This window comes from Uranotaenia lowii, chromosome 3 (genome assembly GCF_029784155.1).
Source record: "Uranotaenia lowii strain MFRU-FL chromosome 3, ASM2978415v1, whole genome shotgun sequence".
Taxonomy (NCBI): domain Eukaryota; kingdom Metazoa; phylum Arthropoda; class Insecta; order Diptera; family Culicidae; genus Uranotaenia; species Uranotaenia lowii.
This window is the reverse complement of record NC_073693.1, coordinates 336388416-336409266: the sequence shown is the minus strand read 5'-3', so window position 1 is coordinate 336409266 and position 20851 is coordinate 336388416. Positions and strand designations below refer to the sequence as shown.

General features: G+C 35.7%; 1 protein-coding gene and 1 long non-coding RNA gene across 7 annotated transcripts; one reads left to right on the top strand and one right to left on the bottom strand.

The window, feature by feature from the left end:
• Positions 1-1069: 1069 nt before the first annotated feature.
• Positions 1070-1700, top strand: LOC129750827 (uncharacterized). The gene is made up of 2 exons (XM_055745907.1): positions 1070-1196; positions 1253-1700. The coding sequence occupies exons 1-2, from the start codon at positions 1133-1135 to the stop codon at positions 1549-1551; spliced, it is 363 nt and encodes a 120-aa protein (XP_055601882.1). The 5' UTR covers positions 1070-1132; the 3' UTR covers positions 1552-1700.
• Positions 1701-5240: 3540 nt separating this feature from the next.
• LOC129756034 (uncharacterized) lies at positions 5241-16839 on the bottom strand. Of its 6 annotated transcripts, none has more exons than XR_008739374.1 (11): positions 16503-16839; positions 16273-16444; positions 15857-16207; positions 13672-13813; positions 11183-12314; positions 10730-11120; positions 9911-10665; positions 9616-9781; positions 9017-9553; positions 8222-8953; positions 5241-5833 (listed from the first exon to the last, which is right to left on the bottom strand). It is a non-coding gene; the product is annotated as an uncharacterized LOC129756034 (long non-coding RNA). The 6 variants fall into 6 exon arrangements; XR_008739378.1 differs by having other exon boundaries at positions 5295-5833; positions 11183-11319; XR_008739379.1 differs by having other exon boundaries at positions 5295-5833; positions 11183-11316.
• Positions 16840-20851: the final 4012 nt, after the last annotated feature.

Here is a 20851-nt window from a genome sequence, read left to right as displayed (position 1 = left end):
TTCATTTTTGCAGGGAAATTTTGAGGTATCGCGTAATCAGGTCGTGGTACTTATAATGTTTTTTTTGGATAAACTCATCAGTTCTTAAAATATGATTCTTGATAACAAAAAGAAAGTTCTGTTAGTCAGCAGTTTTGGACAAAAATTTAACTAAATGATTTTTATTGATTTTAAATGTCAATTAAACATTTAAAAGTTACGTATTCAATAATAAAAAAAGGGATTTTCATCTGCACTCAAGGCCGGATTAAAGGGGGGGGGGGGGCAAAAGGGGCAATTGCCTCGGGCCCCCCGGCTCAGGGGGCCACCCGAGGGAAAAAAAAGTTGTAACATTACTACAAATGCATGAAAAAAAATCAAAACTAGAAAATCGGAATGAAAACTTGAAATATAAAAACTAAAGGGCCTTCATGAATTAATATCTAGATTAGTTTTTTCTTAAAAAAGTTAAGGGGGCCCCCTAGAGTAGGCAGTGAAGGAGCTCTCCCGCATTTTGCGAGCTGAGAATATCAAAATCTTCTGGACAAAACTGAATTCCAAAAAAAAAAATTAAGAAGAATATGAGGCAAAACAACTCAAACAACTTTACAGAACAGATAAAAAAAAAGAAAAAACATCTTCTCATTTTCATGATATTCAAACGTCTTGCACAACGTCTTGTTTCCGAGTTATGTTTTACTGCACTAAAAAGCAGCTAATTTCGTTTTATGATAAACATTTCAGAATTTTACCCGGCCAGTATCCGGGTTAATACCGCATATTTTAATAACTTTTCACCTTTCAATTATTATTTTTGAAGTTTACGTTGGTTTATAAATTCTAAACCCTTTAAAAAAAACGGACACAAAAACATATAGGATCTCATTGAAACTTGATGATTCCTCGAAGAGATTCCTTTTTTTTAACTATACCCAGTCAATGCGGATCATTGTTGAGAGAAAAAATTCGCCCGTAGGGCTGCGTTCAATGCCATAAATTGGGGTTTTAATTCTAAACGTGCATCAGTGCAGTCAGCATGATTGCACCGATTGCACATATACAATCACAAACATGTGCATATTATAAAAAAAAACAACCCGTCTGCACAAGTAGGCCTGGAAAAGGCCTGCGCCATTACGAAAAAACGGCCTTCATGAAGAAGGGCATCGAGGAAGCGCTCCGATTGCGCGAAGTGTATCGAGTTGATCCGTTCAAGAGTAAGTGACCATTGGCTTTTTGGAATTTCCTTTTCTAATGATCGCTCTTTTTCCAGCCGGTTACGGCCATGCCAAACAATCCGCTACCATCAATCTCAACGCCGTCCGGCTCTGCTTCCAAGAGTTTTTGGAGGGTCAACAGCGGGGATTTGATGATCTGCTAGCTAGATGTTCCGGTGGTCGGTGGCAAGGAGATTATTCTGCTGTGCGAGAAGGTTGCCAAGGAGGACATCTCCGTACGGTTCTACAAGGAGCAGCACGGTCAGATCGTTTGAAAAGATGTCGGCGAATCCCAGCACACCAACGTGCTCAAATATGTGGCAGTTTGTTTCCGGACCCCGTGTTTCCGTTATGATGAGTTAAGAAGTAGAATTTGTTTTATTTTAAATTTAAAATGAAGTTTTCGCTCTTCAGGTCAACATCCAGATTAGGGCGCCTTTCGATGGTGCTAAAAGTGAACCATCTTCAACACCTCCGATAGAGATACACTGATTAAATGTGATAGCAAGGAAGATGAAATAATAAAATCAAGTGTGTTTACCATAAATTTTAATAATAAATTTAAATTCGAAACACCCTGGTCATACCTATTCTAGCAAGCACGCACACATATACATTCAATGTCAATACACTCACACATACGCACTGAGCTATAAAACACCAAAACAATCAAACCATAGCAGATGTCAACTGATTTTACCAAAATTTTATCATCTACTTAAGTGAATATCCTGCATTCAGCATATCATTTTCAAAATTATCATTCTCAAATTATCATAAATACGATCTGATAGTTGAGTTACTAGTATCATTGAGTGATTTTCTTAATATGAATTTATCTATGATCTTAATCTAATCTTTTTCCAGATTCAATTCATTGGGATTTTCAAGTCTTGTGTTGTTTCTTCAGTTACTGAAGCTCAGTATAATAATTTTTCTGAATTTTGAAAATTAGGGATTGGTTTTAGGTACTAAACTCGTTTGGATTCCTTATCTGATTTTTTTTCAATGATAACTGATTCTGTGTTTTGAACATTTAATCCTTATTCTCAATTTTTTTTCAACCGATCATTTTTGCACTAATAGTCCGTTGGCTTTGAGTGCATCGAATGAATCTTTTGTCTCATTTAGGATAATAATTTGATAAAAAAAATTATCTGATGAGAATGATATTCGAAAACAACTTATGAAAAGATCTTTTTTGTGTTTCAAAGACATAGATTTTAAATTCACATTTGGTGCTTTTGCACTTATTGTAACTTTGTATCTCTTTTCTTTTAAATTCAATTAACATTTCGTTTCTCAAAACTTGGTTTGAAATTATGATTTAGATTTGGGACACTGAATTTTGGTTCTTAAGATAACATGATGTAAAGTTTTGAATTCTTAAACTCTTATATCTGTATCTCTATGGAAAATGGATTTGATTATTTTTTTTTTTTTTAATTTTGTTTTCTTCATAATACTTTCTAATTGTCACTAGGTAAATATTTCTCGAATAAACACAAACCAAACGATCAAAGATGATATGAAAATCATTTAAAAAATCTTTCCGGTCATATTTTAAATTAGAGAATTAGGCGGTATAAAAGAATTTAAAAAAAAATGAGAATTTAATTTTGCATTTTGCAGCTTAAATCAGAGTTTTCATTTCTACAAAAATTTTAAGTCCTCTGCAATAATGACGCACGTGATTTATCTAAAATTTTTTGAAATATCAAAAACTATTTTCTAGGCAGACAACATGGCTATTCTAATATAGTATACTGAACTCATCTCCAGTTTTTTTACACGTTTAAAAGGTTTTGTATGTTCTGGGATAGCATTTGAAAAAAAAATCGAAATATAGGGGCCCCCCGAAAAAATTGCCCCGGGCCCCCCGATGGCTTAATCCGGCCCTGTCTGCACTGTATTAAATTTTATATGTATTTAAAGAAATTTCAAACAGTTTTTAACGGTCGCCATATTAACAAAAATGTAGAGGAGAGTGGGGTAATGTAGGCCACTCTGAATCTCGCAGACGTGTGTTGTGATAAAAATCTCAATCCAATTGTCATGGTCGTCGCTTTGCGTAAGCATGTTTTTCTATACGTTGTTGACTTAAATACGCATCATGTGCTTCTTTTATTTATCAAGCTTAAAATAATTGAAAAAAAATTACTTGCATAATTGAATAAGCAACCGCTAATTGCATCGATGGTTAACCTAAAATTGATAATAAAAATATGTTCGCACGCCTATAATCTTAGTTTTGTCCGTTCTTTCACGTTGAAAAGGATTTTTTGATAAAACATCAATAAGGCACACAAATGCAACCAATTTGCAAATCATAGGGAATCGTGAGCCACACATCTTGTGCCCCCTATATTTTTATGTATTTATACACATTTAGAATTTAAAATACGTTTTCTCTATCTGTCAAATTTTCTCATGAAAAATGAGGAGATGCCAAATATTTTGTTATTTTATATAAGGAATTTTGCCGAAAGGTTCGCGAGCCAGGTTTTTTAATCTATTCGATCATACCCAATTTTGAAATTGCAGTTTTGGATCTACTCATAAACTTTGCATGTTATTTGGTCAATTTGGATCTGGTGGCCCACGATTCCCCACCTTTTTCAAAATGAAAAAAATATTGCTTTTTTTAAACTAGTAAAAACTTGGGATAAATAATTTATTAAACATTGAAAAAATGCCTAATGAAAGCTTGAAAATGTAGAAAACCATACCATTTTTTATTTTTATGTTATCTTATAATAAAGAAGTTAAGGAACATAAAACTCAGACAGCTCATATATTGGGGCGCGTTTTAAGAAATGACAGTGAATAAGGAAAAATCACGGTTTATGCTGTCCAAGCCAAAGTTTAAAGGAAAAATTAAATTTCACTTTGAAGAATATGAAATATACAACCTATTTTTCCTAAGATAAATGAAAATTTATGGAAAACCCATAAAAAATGTAAAGGGTCCAAATATAGAAGACTTTCGACTATGATGTTCCATTTTTAGACCAGACATTACCAAAACTTCGTTGGAATACCAAACAAATTAAAAAAGGTGCCAATTTTTAATTGGGACATAATTCAGCACCAAAATTGTATATTTTCAAAAAAATATTGTCAGATTTATGCAAATGAACTACAAGTAAGTAAACACACAAAAGTTTCAACTATTGTTTTGATGATAGAGCTACTAGGAGTGAAAGTGTTTAAAATAATCATAACAGAAAAGTAAATGTTTTTAATCGTTAGAAAGCTGTAATACTTTTTTATGAAAATATTTGAAAACATTTTTAATAAATTTATTTTCGAAAATCATACTTTTCATAGAAATTTCAGATAAAGGTCCAATGAAAGATACCAGAACAGTACCAAAATAGGAACAGTAGGTTCAAAGATGGATATTTTGATCATCAATATCTTTGCAAAACTTTCAATAATGACGAAACCTATGTTGAAAAATCTCATTGAAACTTGCAGATAAGAAACTGAACTATAAAAAAAATCTTGAAAGATATAAACCTCCCGTTTGTTTATGAGAAAAACATGATTATTTTAAAATCATTGTTTAAAGATTCCAAAGTAGGACAACTAACCCTAATTGAGTTCAAATTTATCGCCTTAGTGTTTGATAACGGTCTGTAGACGTATTCGCATACAAGACTTTGTGACAGAGTTGTTGAGCAAATTTTTGGCTCGAAAATTTGGCAAAAGAGGGCGTTGAGAGAAAAAACCCGGTTTAATACACTTAACAGTAGATTTGAGCCTTTCTTTCAGATTCCAAACATATTAGTTTTGCGTGTTTTAATCTATAACGGTAGAATGTTTACAAAAATCACTTTTGTAAATGATTTTCGTTAAATGAAGCTATCAAACGGAATAAACTATAGGGGATAAAAAAGGATTTTTGAAAAATTATAAGATTTTATGTTACAATCGATAAAAACGATTTTTTGTTACGATCGAGAGAGAAACTCAAAAATAAATAAACGATTATTTTATAACAAACAAACGCCTGCACGAATTCTCGCCTTAAATTTGCATATTTAGGAAGCAATGGATCGAAAAGCCGTAATGTAGAGCCTTCGTGTGTACATTGTTGTCTGAATATGAATACGAATTTTTAATTGGAATATTTTCTTTAAAAGTGGGGTAAAAATATTGATTTGTATAATCATTGTCATTTTTATTATAATTTATTCTCAACTCGCATCTTTACTCTTAACATTATTATTATTATTTATAAGAGACCTTTTAACCACCCGGGTCGTTCGGGTACATTGATTTTGATTAAAATTAAGCGAATTTTAATTGATAAGAACGATATTCATTGTGTTTGTTCTTGCGTAAAAGTTATTTCCCAAAACTCATCCGGGATCGAATCAATTGAAACATTTCTTTTTTTCTTTTTAGGTGTTTTTGTTGTTTTCAAATCTTGATTTAATGTTTTGCTGTCATCCAGAGAGCTATTGGCAGCTCGACTACGCCGTTTCTTACGTTTATTTACATCCTGTTTCTTTTGACCGTTTTCTGGCCCAGTCTGAGTTTTATTGTCGTCTATTTTTACAAAAGACGGCTCAGCTTCAGATACTGCCTTTTTCAAATAACCGCGTAGAGTGTTCATGTTGTACATACACCTGAAAATAAAATTAAGCTCTTGAAAAAGTTTGTTTACGAAAAAAAAATTGAATTGAACAACGCTTTAACCCTTTCCTTCCCACGAGGTTTTTCACGTTTTAAAAATAGAAATATTGGTTTACAGTTAAAGTTCTAGAACAAAAGATGCATAATTTAAGCCTACTTTAATGATCCATTTGATAAATTTGGGTTTTGAGGTTGATCATATGTGTTCCATTGGGAAGATAACAACACATAGGGTGCAAATGAAAAACAGGAAATAATTGCAAAAAAACATGGAATTTCATCACTTCATTGGTCACAAACTAAAACGATCCTATTTGATGAAAAACTTCTTTGGTATACGCATCCCTCGAAAGTCTATTTATTGAAATATCTGAAATTTTCATTTTTTCCTTGAACAATTGGCCACCATGACACTTTGCGCAAGGGAAACAAAACATGCCGTTTTTCGAGAAAATCTCGAACTTTTACAAATATTTTAAGACATGTGGTCATTTAAGCAGATGAATTAACTATCCTGAAGCGAATTTTTTTGTTGACGAAATGATTTTCTTGAGTATTGATAAGAAGCTTCCCAAGAAGAAAAGTACGTTTTGTTCCCAGTGTATCACCAGTGATCCACTTTACTTACTCAAAAATTTATATGTTTTAGTTGAAATCTAAGTAAACCATCATTTGATTCTGCTTGCATAAGCAACCTTCTGCACGTCAGTATTTTTATTTCAAGGAAATTATAAAAACTTGTCAAGTTATTGAGCAACAAATGACGACTTGATTTAAATTCGAAAAAAATCCGACTTTTTTGCAGCTTTTGATCTGCCAAGCAAAACCTAGCGAACCGATTTTCTTCAAATTTTGTGCAATGTTTCTTTACTCATATTCGGTGAGAAAATGGTGTTGATCCAAAGCGCCCAGTTCAAATGCGAGCTGTGCAAAGTTGTGGATCACCTGTGCTACCATGGGAAGGAAAGGGTTAAGCAAGGATGCCGTAAAATATTTGTTAAAGAAAAACGGAGAACATTGCAACATACTTTATGAACAGAGCTGCGAATGGTTAGTGTCAGCCAACCAATATCAGTCGACTTTGATACTTGCATATCTATGTCATGTGATAATGATTTTTGTTCAGCGACATAAGCTAACAATGTCATGACCAATTTGAACGAATATCAGTTTTCTTGCTATAAATTTAGCTTCTTACGGTCATGGATTACATTTCGACAGGCTCCTGCAATGATATAGAATCCGTGTGTGCATCTCTCACATTTAAGCTTTTTTTTTCTCAAATTGGAGCTTTTCATCTCCTATGCTCTCAAGGCAAAAAAAGCTAAGATCTAAGGGAAAAAACTTAAGAAACGATATTCACAAACACTTCACATTCACAAATATATGTTGGTCACATGATTCATAGACAAATCCTATATCATTGCAGCAGAGTCATTTTTACAACTGTTGCTCCACAAATAACGTAAAATCCATCCTAACACAACCAGAAATCAAAATAGAAAGATAACAGTGTGTTATGCGAGTGGAGAAAAACAATGTCATGAAAAATTTACATTTCTGCCTGACTTTTTTCGATGACATTGACTACTAGACGTTGTTTAGGATCAAATGAAATCGACTGAAAATTACCAGTCTTGTTTATTGATGATAATATCAATTTTTTTAAATTGAACTCAAAATTTGTTAAAACAGCTTGGTTTCCCGTGTTATTGAAAATTGCAGAAATCTTCTTTATTAAGGATTCTTTAAAATTACAGCCAAAAACTCGGAAGTGCCGAAGGGTATAGCTGAGATGACCAAGTGGAAAGTCTAAAATGATCGGCACTATTTTTTTGGGAAGAATGACAGCTTGCTATTAAATTCCTTGAAATAAAAAAAATGGTACTTTATATTTAACCATTTTTTTCGATCTTCTACTATTCGTATTTAAAAGTAGGTAGACGACCTAATAAAAAAACCCAAACAGGTTTGGTGTCGTAGAGATTCGAGTAACATCGTCGGATCAAAAGAAAACAAGTTATTTTTTTTTCATTAAATAAGTCAGCTTTTTAGGTAAAAGTGATGTTAAAAGTATGATTTTTCTTTTAGAATAAAACTTTTTAAACCTCAAAGGAATCACCCAATCCTAAATTAGTGTTAGAAGGTGTTCTGGCAATTATGAAAAACGAAAAAAAACCTAAGAGGCCAGGTGTCTCGAAGTCAGTCACACTGAGATCCTAGCGCCTCAATGATTTGAACATAGTTCATAAGAAACGACTGGGAAATCTTAATCAGAAATCGAATCTGGACCTCTAACCCTTATATGTTAACTAAATAACTCAACTAAAATCGAAAGAATTGAATCGGATTGTTGCATAATAAAAAGTTAATTTACGTACCTTATACGCAGCAACAATCGTTAAGGCACCAACAATCGACTTTTCACGCACTGACACTTTTCTTTTTGAATCTATTTCACCGTTTTTTACAGGAATAGAATGTAGACAACTTTCAGCGCCAATTCGAAATGAAATAAATGGAGGCTGCCAGCCTGAAGCCAGTCAACACAACGCCAACACGCTCGAAATTCTTTAACCAATTATCGTTAAAAAGTAACCATTTTCACACCCTTCCGCGTTAAGGGATTTTTTGACTGCTTCCATAGAAATCATTTTTTGACTTCTTTTGAGAAGTGGAAATATGGTTACTTTTTAACCGCAAGAAATTATTGCGGAGAAGTTGAAAAAACGGTTTATTTTAAACCATATCGCAGAATGGAAGGAAAACAGGTAATTTTTTTTCTTTAAAATACTAGAATTGGGATGTTTTCAACTGGAAAAAGAAAAAAGATGCGGGTTTAAAAGCAGCTTATTTATTTTTCTTCAAACTGCCGGCTCAACATTACCAGGTCCTCGCGAACCTTTTACTGGTGTTGCCTCCACAAAGATCAGGCATATTTACAGCCTTGGATGGCAATCATTAATAACTTAAGTCTGGTAGCAAGTACGTGTTCGGGATTCATTGACAAAAATGCCTGTATGTTACGAGCTACCTCCTGCAGGACCTTATGAATGTGTTCATTCATAATGTGGTCGAAGAAGGTCAGATTAACGATGGCGTCAGAGAGAAACCTGTTGAAGAAAAAGGTTTAAAATGTTTAAAACATCAACTGGAACGCAAGCAAAATTCCAAACCTGTGCTTAAGGTCGTTAATATTGGACATGTCGGCTGCAATCTGCTGAATCAGTGACAGCAGTATCCGTTGTTCTAGAGCACATGGATTGAACACCTGTTTGTAATTGGCGTGCTTTATTGTGAATCACACTATAGTTTCAAATCGTTGGACTGAAGAGCTATAACGAATGCATCGTTTATGCGCCCTGTGGCTAGCAGTTGCCGGATGTGTTCGGGATGACCCAAAAAAGCGGGCGCTGGAGTTTGTGCTTGCGACCGCACCGCTGACAATACTGAGTCCTCTAGAGAAGAGGCTTGGGCCTCCAAACCCTTATCGATTTCCGCCCTTACGTTTTCCCAAATCATTTTAAGCTAATTGCCTTGGAAATCATTCGAATCATTGCTTAGATCTTTACGCTAGGCTGCAACATTGGCGGGTTGGAATAGATCATTGACAGTTAAGTTCTGCCCAGTTTATTGAACGGTTTTTTTTAGCGCGGCTTCAAACTCTTCGTTCAGTTTTCTGCATGATAAATACGTTTCCGTTTTATCGAGGTCTGCAAGATGAAAATATAACAGTAAGAATCATGTATTTCAAAAGGATGACTTTGAACATTACATTCTTTTAACCCTGCTGAAAATTCTTTATTGAGCTGCCAAAACAGTTCTTGTGAGCATCACTCATAATTCGGTAAAATGATGTTTCGTAACGCTTCATGAAATGATGTTTCCATTGCTTTTCGAACACTCTTATAGACGGAATTACCGATAGCATCAATAGTTACCTGAAAATAAAAATAAAACAAATGACTCAATGTTCATACAATTTGCAATATTTTCACACCAGAAACAGAAATTCAAGACCAACGCGGTGATTTCGATTTAAAAAAAAAAAAGAAAACAATAATACTCACCTGATTACGCATAGTTTTTGTACACCCTCTTGGAGGGCACAATCGAATTTTTGCTGCAACTGCTCCCGATTCGGTTGACAATCTGGAGCGTCAATCTCGGTTCTAGTGAATTCATGATAGTAAAGTTTAAGCTGCTGAAATGTTTGCTGTACATAGTTCCGATTTTCTCACTATGAATATCGGACAAAGTGCGCTTCTCCGAACTGGTCTGCTCGATAATGTTGGATTCGATCTCCCGTAGAGTATCATTGAGTAACTTCGAATTATCTGTACGTATTTTTTGTAGATCGGACACTTGCGAACGCAGTTCAGTTATTTGTCGAGGAATTCTGCTACGTCTAACAGCCGATCCATTTTTTGAGTTAGTTCGTCCATCTGTTTGTTCGATTGTACAACAGCAATGCTGGGAAGCATGGAAGGCTGTGGAAGATCTTTCAACGGAGGAAGCGGCACTCCGGGAACCTTCGGCCATTCAATGGTTCTACTGCTAGGAGATTCATTGTCATCGTCGTCTATGTTTTTGAAATTTTACCGTGTTTCTTCGTCGTCGATGATTTCGTTTTCCAGATCATTCAACTCGTCATCATCACCAGCAATCTCATCGGTATCTTCCAAAAGGATATTGTCGGAATCATAGTGCTCATTAAGACAGTCGTTTTCTTTGAGCGATAAAAATTCCTGAACTTCATGCGATGGACTGGAGCCACCGCTAGCTAACATTTCTGCAGAAGGCATAGGCGGAACAGATGGCGTCACTAAGAAGGGAATTAACATTTCAAGTTTAGTAAACGGTAATGTTAAATAACTCAATATGCTTACCCAATAAAGTTATTTGTTGTAGTTCGACTAACTTGCGAACTTTAGCTTGTTCCTGTTCCTCTTTCATTATGCTGTTGACGATGTTGACGACAATCCCAGCTTGGATAACATGTGCATTATCCCTTCTGAGCGATATACTTGCCCCGGTGCCGGAACCCAGAATCAGCCGACCATGATTGATCAGAGTTCTGTTTTCCGATTCACGGACAGCGACTTACAGGCAGTTTTGTTCACTTCCCGCTTGATGTGGACCATTTGCTGTGCCATTCCCATGATGCTGATTTCTTCCGACCGGAGCTTTTCGGAGTGGCTTATTTCCCATTTTTGACTGATTTTCACCGACGGATATAGCCAAAATTTACCAAAAAATTGGCAAAATAATTTTGACAGGCTGAAAAAAAGTCCAATAGTTAAATAAATGAAATATTGAAAACCGAATACAAGAAAAATTACCAATCCAAGTTTTTTGCTTCTAGTACTGAATGAACCGGGAGTTTCCTGAGACAGCGATATCGACCGCAATTCCAGCAGAGACGCCGACCGACCAGCCCCAGCTTCATCCGAATCGCAGGAACAGATTTACTATACTACTATGAAACATTTTATTCGTGCGAAAAAAATACAAATTTTAATAAACGCGTTCGGTTTGCTCCACGGTTAAATCCAAAATGGCGAAGAAATGTTTCAACCATTTTGTGGTTAATACACGAGAACTGCCAAAATGGTTAAAATTTCGCAAAGAAATAATCTTTAAAAAAACAATATTGATAGTTTTTGAGAAAAAACCAGAAAATTGGTATAACCATATATGGTTAAATAAAAATGAGCGTGTACCTATATGCTGTTATGTATTACAGTGTGATCAAGAAAACCAAAATTCGGAAGGATAATTTATTCAAAATAAATCAGAAAATATATTTTATAGCAGCGACCGTTCTACCAAGTAGTTAAAGTTTGTATTTTGAAAATGATATTTAAATATTTCACAAATGTGGAAGACAAAATATAATTATGAGTGTAAATCTTAGTTTGTAAATATGTACATTAAGAATCGAAAATTTGAAATTGCATTCATAATTGTGAATTCAAGATTTTAATTCTAAATCAACGTTGTTTTTTATGGTTCGCAACACAAACTCCATACAAATAAGCACACAACTACATCCACGAGATATGAATTTCAATTATTAGCATATTTTATCATTAAACGCGGAAATTATTTTGTTGAATTGTGAGTGGGGATCTGAGCTATTTCTGTCTTATAGCTTGTACAGTGGTGTATAGTTCAAAATGTACCCAAGAACTATAATTTTTTTAAGAGATGCCTATTACTTCAAATCATATAAATTTTAGATATATAATGCAATCCGTTGTTTTCGAATCTTGGTTTAATGTTTTGCTGTCATCCAGAGAGCTATAGGCAGCTCAACTACGACGTTTCTTACGTTTGTTTACATCCTGTTTCTTTTGATCGTTTTCCAGCCCAATCTGAGTTTTATTGTCGTCGATTTTTTCAAAAGACGGCTTGGCTTCAGATACTGACTTTTTCAAATAACCACGTAAAGTGTTCATGTTGTACATAAACCTGAAAATAATATTAAGCTCTTGAAAAAGTTTGTTTACGGTAAAAGGAATTGAATTGAACAACGCTTTAAACAAGGATGCCGTAAAATATTTGTTAAAGAAAAACGGAGAACATTGCAACATACTTTATGAACAGAGCTGCGAATGGTTAGTGTCAGCCAACCAATATCAGTCGACTTTGATACTGCTTTGCATATCTATGTCATGTGATAATGATTTTTGTTCAGCGACATAAGCTAACAATGTCATGACCAATTTGAACGAATATCAGTTTTCTTGCTATAAATTTAGCTTCTTACGGTCATGGATTACATTTCGACAGGCTCCTGCAATGATATAGAATCCGTGTGTGCATCTCTCACATTTAAGCTATTTTTTCTCAAATTGGAGCTTTTCATCTCCTATGCTTTCAAGGCAAAAAAAGCTAAGATCTAAGGGAAAAAACTTAAGAAACGATATTCACAAACACTTCACATTCACAAATATATGTTGGTCACATGATTCATAGACAAATCCTATATCATTGCAGCAGAGTCATTTTTACAACTGTTGCTCCACAAATAACGTAAAATCCATCCTAACACAACCAGAAAACAAAATAGAAAGATAACAGTGTGTTATGCGAGTGGAGAACAACAATGTCATGAAAAGTTTACATTCCCGCCTGACTACTTTCGATGACATTGACTACTAGACGTTATTGAGGATCAAATGAAATTGACTAAAAGTTACCAGTCTTGTTAATGATGATAATATCAATTATTTAAATTGAACACAAAATTCGTTAAAACAGCTTGGTTTCCCGCGTTTTTGAAAATTGCAAAAAATCTTCTTTATTAAGGATTCTTAAAAATAGCTGTTCAAAGAATTCGATCATATTTCATTGATATATTGTTGATTGCTTTTTAAGTCATAATCATAATCAAAAATTACAGCCAAGATCTCGACAGTGCCGTAGGGTAAAGCTGGGATGAACAAGAGGAGAATCCAAAATTATTGGCACTATTTTTTTTTTTTTGGGGAAGAATGACAGCTTGCTATTAATTCCTTGAAATAAAAAAAAAAAAGTTGGTGCTTTATAATTAACAATTTTTTTCGATCGTATATAAAAAGTACATACACGACCTAATAAAAAAAAACCCAAAAAGGTATGGTGCCGGAGAGATGCGAGTAACATAATCAGCCACTCTGATCCTAGTGCCTCAATGATTTGAACATAGTTCATAAGAAACAACACTAGAAAATCTTAATAGGAAATTGAATCTGGACCTCAAATCCTTATATATTAACTAAATAACTGAACTAAATTCGAAAGAATTGAATCGGATTGTTGCATAATAAAAAGTTAATTTACGTACCTTATACGCAGCAACAATCGTTAAGGCACCAACAATCGACTTTCCACGCACTGACACTTTTCTTTTTGAATCTATTTCACCGGAATAGAATGTAGACAACTTTCAGCGTCAACTCGAAATGAAATAAATGGAAGCTGCCAGCCTGGAAAAGGTATGTTTAGAATTGCTGTCAGTCAACCTGCCAGTCAGTCAACACAACGCCTACCTGTATGCTGTTATGTATTACACTGTGATCAAGAAAACCAAAATTCGGAAGGATAGTTAATCCAAAATAAATCAGATAATATATTTTATAACAGCGAGCGTTCTACCAAGGAGTTAAAATTTGTTTTTTGAAAATGATATTGAAATATTTCAAAATGTAGATGACAAAATATAATTATGAGTGTAAATCTTAGTTTGTAAATATGTACATTATGAATCGTAAATTTGAAGTTGCGTTCATAATTATGTATTTAAGATTTTAATTCTAAATCAGAATATTGAATTTCAATCTGAAATCTGTACTGAATGATGATTTTTGAATTTGGACTGTGCATTACTACACCTAATTCTATAAACGATGTAAATATCAGCAATGTTAATGAAAATTAAGCTGTAATTTTCACTAAAGAGCATTCAATTTCAGCGAAATTTTTAGTATATAATAGTATCATAATATTTTAACGTTGTTTTTTATGGTTCGCAACACAAACTCCATACAAAGAAGCACACAATTAGATCCACGAAATGTAAAATCCAATTATTAGCATATTTTATCATTAAACGCGGAAACTATTTTGTTGAATTGTGAGGCGTCATCTGAGCTATTTCTGTCTTATAGCTTGTACAGTGGTGTTTAGTTCAAAATGTGCACAAGAACTATAATTTTGATTAGGAGATGCCTATTACTTCATATCATATGAATTTTAGATATATGATGCAATCCGGAAAAATATTCACATCGGTTGCGGTGGCCCAAGTAGGGATCCAACTATATTATTTTTTTTTTTTTTTCGAGAAAATCTATTACATTTGATGAGTTCTTTTCCACGTCAATAGAGGTTCGTTAAAAAATTAGGATTGAGAAGCCATCACCTCAAGAAACCATAAGCACTAACGAATTGTCAAAATGCTATCCAATAACAATCTTATCTGCCCTCTCTTAGCACTGTGAGTCAAATCTGGCGAAACTAACTGCTATATTGGCGCTTATGGTTACTTGGGACAGTCAATATAAAATAATTTTTACATTGTTGAGGGCTAAGCAGAAAAAGCGGGGAATAATTAGGTTAGCTCCTCCGTCATAAAAATCATTTTTCATAAAATTAATGTTTCATGGGAAACCTCCTTCTCACTGAATCTTATGCTTTGATTTAAATAAGTTGAATTAAAAATCGTCCTTTTTTATGGATCAGCAAAATATCCTATGTATTTGTTCTTGATAGAAGGTAAAAACTTACTTTGGCTTTGAAATAGTTCCATATTATGAGATCATAACGAAGGCAACCTTCTTTGGACCCCTGTTACTCTTGATGAGCCTAAATTTGAGATTTGGCATTATACACACACAACGCTTCTACCGAATGCCCTAGAGCTTGCGCCCAACTGTGAAAATTCTACCATCAGACGGAATTCGAACACCATCTTAACGCCGCCTTCAGTACTGTTATCTAACAAAGCCTCGAATATCAAATTTTTCGGGATAATATATAATCTAGGACCATTATTTTGTTACAATTTTCCATACACCCTAATGACATTTTCTTAACCCGAATTACAATTGAGGCGCTTGGGATCAGAGGGGTGCAAGTGCTTAGATGATTGTTTCGAGAAAACGCGCTTCAAAGTTGTGAAGGTGCTCGATTTTTCATGTATTTTCGAATTCGAGCAGTTTTAATTCAACCAAAAAAATTTCCAAAAAAATATAAAAAATCTCAATTATGCACCAAACACACATTTAAACATGAAGAATCGTTAGTCATGCCTACTTAGCTCGAATTTGATTATTCTGACACTTTCACCCCTCTGATTCTGAGGGCCTCAATTGTTAAAGGGTCATTAACAAATATTAATTATAGTAACCCTAATTAAATTGTCGCAAATGTGTACGGGGAGGAAACTGCACTTATTTAAAATATGGCCACAACACAAACAATCTTAATTTTGGCTTTCGTATTCAGTGGATCAATTTAGAAGAACTTACGATTTGGTCATCATCGGACACAGGCAACACGTAGCGATTCAAGACAGCTGACACCCTCGCCGACTTTCAGTGAGATTGAACAGCTTGTCGATGACGTGTTCGATGACAGGCTTATCCACAACACATAGTACGAACGATGTAGATTATGATGTACGAAAACTTGAGTACCGAAGTATCCGTTGCTACTCAGGACGACGAATGGTTTAGCAGATAAGCAACTTAAGCATCATACCTTCCTCGAATCCAGTCTTCGACCTTGCTATATTTTCCGATGGAATCAAAGGTTGGACTCCGTCTAATAGGTGTCGTAGCCATCGTTTTATCGCAGCAGATTTTCAGCAACATTGCCACCTGAAATGAGTGAGGTATTCCATTAATTAAGGACTGTTAGGCGTCGATGTCCCTATTATACGTACTTGTCATATACTGAATATTGAATCTAGGAACGGGGATGGTGATAATTTGTTCAACCTGCGGACAGCGACGGAAGCCGATTCCTGCCGGACAGCTGTGATATCTCTCCTTCCGGAACTATCTCTAGCTGACTGTGGTAAGACGAGGGTAATTTGGCTGCGTATTCCATTGTTGCTATTGGGAAGAAAAGTATTTAAAAAAATTGAATGGCTCGTTAAAATTTTGTACCTACCGGATGTATCTTTTTTTTTGCTTTTGTGGTTGCTGCTGCTGAGTGTATTGCAGAGAAGTGACACTGATGAATTTTCAACTTCTGCTGAAACAGCAGCTGTTGCTACTGAACTAGGTTTCCAGCTCAGCCGAGATGGCACCTGTCGATTGATTCGAGTGGTGTGATTCTCCATTCGTCGAATGGTCCTCTGGATGTTTAATACGGAAGGCAGGAAACACAGGAATTCCCACGGTGGAAATATTCGTGCTTCTGCTGTTTCACTTTGAGTCCCGCTTTGAATGATTTCTTCAATCCGGAGACGAACAGCACTTGCTGTCGCGGAAGAAAGAACGGCGACAAATAAATTTTTAGCACTGAATGATTTTATTCCACGAAAGGATCGAATGTTTATTTGTGTGCGTGAGCGCACGCTTTAAAAAAAATAAAAATATGGGTGTGTGCGTTCACTTTGATTTTACGTGAAATTAATGAGTTATAGGGAAGTAAAGTATTTTCTACAGAACACACAAATTAATTTCTAAATTCTTTTGCGTGTAGGAAACAAATTGGCTCCGATGAACCTATGCTTATCTTTTTCACCCGATCTTTCCTTAATGGAGCTTTGCCTTTTCTGAATGTACGTGGCATTTCTTTCCCTGCACGTTGCCGCGTAATGTCCAGGATTTCCACAAGTACGACACTCCTCATTAGTTGCCGGACAAGTTCCAGATTTGTGGAACAAACGGTTACACCTATTGCAGCGAAAACGTTTTCCTTCTCCGGAAAAATGGTTCTCGCTTTCTTGTCGATACCTTTCCGGGTAATTCCAGCCCGCATCATTATATCGGCGTTTTGGCAGGTGTTTATTTCCACTGAACCGATTCCGTTCTCGCGACACCACGAATGCTCTGCTGGATTCAGCTACTCGTGACGGTTTCGGAATGTATGCCTCTTCTCGAGTCGCAGACTGTACAATAAAAGTCGTCTCATAGCCAAAAATTCTCGCCGCCTTTGCCACCTCACGGTTACGCATTCCTTTAAGTAGTTGCATTCGAATGAATCGATCCTGATCCGTTTGACTATAACGACAGAGACGCACTTTTTCCAAAAGACGTGCATGGAAGGCAATAGTTGGTTCATCAATGCCTTGTTGGAGATTGGAAAACATTTCATGTTCCGCCGTTACGTCGACCATTGATTGCAGATATTTTTCGATGTTTTTGACAAATAGGTTGTAGCAGTTTGGTTCGGTCAGACTTGGGCGAAGTCTCGCAGCCCTGGTAATTCCTTGGAGTTTCTCTCCCATCGAAAGGAACAATGTCTGAGCGCGCTTGACAGGGTCCGTCACATTTGCCAAGGAAGTAGCGATCTCAAACCGATCGATAAACCTGTTCCATTGTTCCCACATAGCGTTTGCCGGAACATCGTTTGGGAAAGGTTTTATATTTTCCCATCGAATACTACCAGAGTTTGCTGATGAACCTGGATTGACCTTCGCATTGTTCCAGCTTAGATCTTCATCAGAAAGCGCAGAACTTCTGACCGACTCGTCATCTTCACGAGAGCGATAAGTGTTCATCTCTTTAACTAATTTATCTATAGTATTCTGCAGTTTTTCTATCTTCTGGATGTATTCCTGGTTTTCACTTTTTTTATATTCACGTTTCTCGTTTATTGGAATTTCACGTTCTTCAAACTCCATGTCATCTGACGACCACTCGCCATACATTTCGCCGTATTCTTCGGGATCGCTGTTGGATTTAGGGGCCCGAACATATTTTCCGGCAGACGACATTTTCAAATGGTTTATTTTTTCAACGATTTTTTTTTCAAAATCTGTAAAAAGACAATGCATATTAACCATATTAAAACAATTGCAAAACGATTTGATAAGGCGTAGATAAAACTTTAAGCTAACTGTTATAGAAATTGTAAAATACATTGCATGAACCGTTAATTCCGAATTGATCGTATTTTTAATATGTTGTTAGGTTATGTATCTAACTGTTAAAAACTGTTAAAACTATCATATAGTAAAACTGTTCTGCAATCAGTTGCGATAACGTTCAAATACCACTCATGAATAACGTATTTTTGGAATTGTATTGTTTTTGTTAAAGTTATTCTTAAAATTTGCTTCCAGCTGAACATTTACAGTATAAGTAGTAAAACGATTTTATAAGACGTTCTTCCAACGTTATGTGTACCGAATTCTGAATAGTAATGGAACATAGCACACACACTTACAAACAAACATGTGCATTTTCAGTTTATTCACTTGTACGATGATATTATGGGCTCCTTTACCAGGAGGTCTAATTTCAACACATGGCCTGGATATTGGCGTAGCTGCTGGTCACTACTGGAATTTTTTTAGCGGTGTCGTGATCCGCTCAAAAATTTGCAGTAAATTTCCTAGCGGTCTCCCGATCCGCTCTACAGTTTTCTACAAAATTTCCTAGCGGTCTCCCGATCCGCTCAACAATTTTCAGCAAATTGCCTAGCGGTCTCCCGATCCGCTCTAAAGTTTTCCACAAATTTCCTAGCGGTCTCCCGATCCGCTCAACAATTTTCAGCAAATTTCCTAGCGGTCTCCCGATCCGCTCAACTATTTTCAGTAAATTTCCTAGCGGTCTCCCGATCCGCTCTACAGTTTACCACAAAATTTTTTAGCGGTCTCCCGATCCGCTCAACTATTTTCAGTAAATTTCCTAGCGGTCTCCCGATCCGCTCTTCAGTTTTCCACAAAATTTCCTAGCGGTCTCCCGATCCGCTCAACAATTTTCAGCAAATTTCCTAATGGTCTCCCGATCCGCTCAACTATTTTCAGTAAATTTCCTAGCGGTCTCCCGATCCGCTCTACAGTTTTCCACAAAATTTTCTAGCGGTCTCCCGATCCGCTCAACAATTTTCAGCAAATTGCCTAGCGGTCTCCCGATCCGCTCTAAAGTTTTCCACAAATTTCCTAGCGGTCTCCCGATCCGCTCAACAATTTTCAGCAAATTTCCTAACGGTCTCCAGATCCGCTCAACTATTTTCAGTAAATTTCCTAGCGGTCTCCCGATCCGCTCTACAGTTTACCACAAAATTTTTAGCGGTCTCCCGATCCGCTCAACTATTTTCAGTAAATTTCCTAGCGGTCTCCCGATCCGCTCTTCAGTTTTCCACAAAATTTCCTAGCGGTCTCCCGATCCGCTCAACAATTTTCAGCAAATTTCCTAATGGTCTCCCGATCCGCTCAACTATTTTCAGTAAATTTCCTAGCGGTCTCCCGATCCACTCTACAGTTTTCCACAAAATTTTCTAGCGGTCTCCCGATCCGCTCAACAATTTTCAGCAAATTTCCTAGTGGTCTCCCGATCCGCTCAACTATTTTCAGTAAATTTCCTAGCGGTCTCCCGATCCACTCTACAGTTTTCCACAAAATTTTCTAGCGGTCTCCCGATCCGCTCAACTATTTTCAGCAAATTTCCTAGTGGTCTCCCGATCCGCTCAACTATTTTCAGTAAATTTCCTAGCGGTCTCCCGATCCGCTCTACATTTTTCCACAAAGTTTCCTAGCGGTCTCCCGATCCGCTCTACAGTTTTCCACAAAATTTCCTAGTGGTCTCCTGATCCGCTCAAAAATTTACAGTAAATTTCCTAGCGTGTAAGGTAAAGCAATTGATCATTTTATTTCGCTTTGAGCAGTGATATCTTGTCAGCTTTATTCGGATTGACATTCGATCGAAACAATTGCGAGGTTTAACGTACGGTTAAATGTATGGTATGTATCGTATGGTATGAAATTTGAATAATAAAGTAATGATAATAATGATGATGATAATGTTCCCACCTCATTCCCCTACAACTATTTGAGCGTAGCGAGTAATATTTTCAAAAAGATTAAAAAGAACTTATTTTCAACAAGTCACATACCTTTACTGCTACAATTGTACTGAGAAACCTTTCAGATTTGGAACATTTAATGTAAAAACCGCGCAGTGCTCAAATATATGTAGACTTCTCTTTATTTTAGTTAAAAGACGGCAAAAAGCCACTGGAAATTCAACAACTATAAACATTATCATTATCATCATCATTATCATCGTCATCATTATCATTCTAGCGAATCGCAGCATAACTGTCTGTTTCTCGACACTACGTTCGATACACAAATACCAAAGTTTAACTGAGATCTGTAGTGACTTTTCTTATCAATGTTGACGCCTTACCAAAAATTTTATTTAAAATTAAACTGACTGTGCTTATACTCCAGGCATTTAATTTAACCTTGAAAGCTCTCAATGATATGGCACAGTGTAATAACAATATCACAATATCGCACGCAACACAACTTTTATGAACTGCACTCAATTTTAATCCACCAA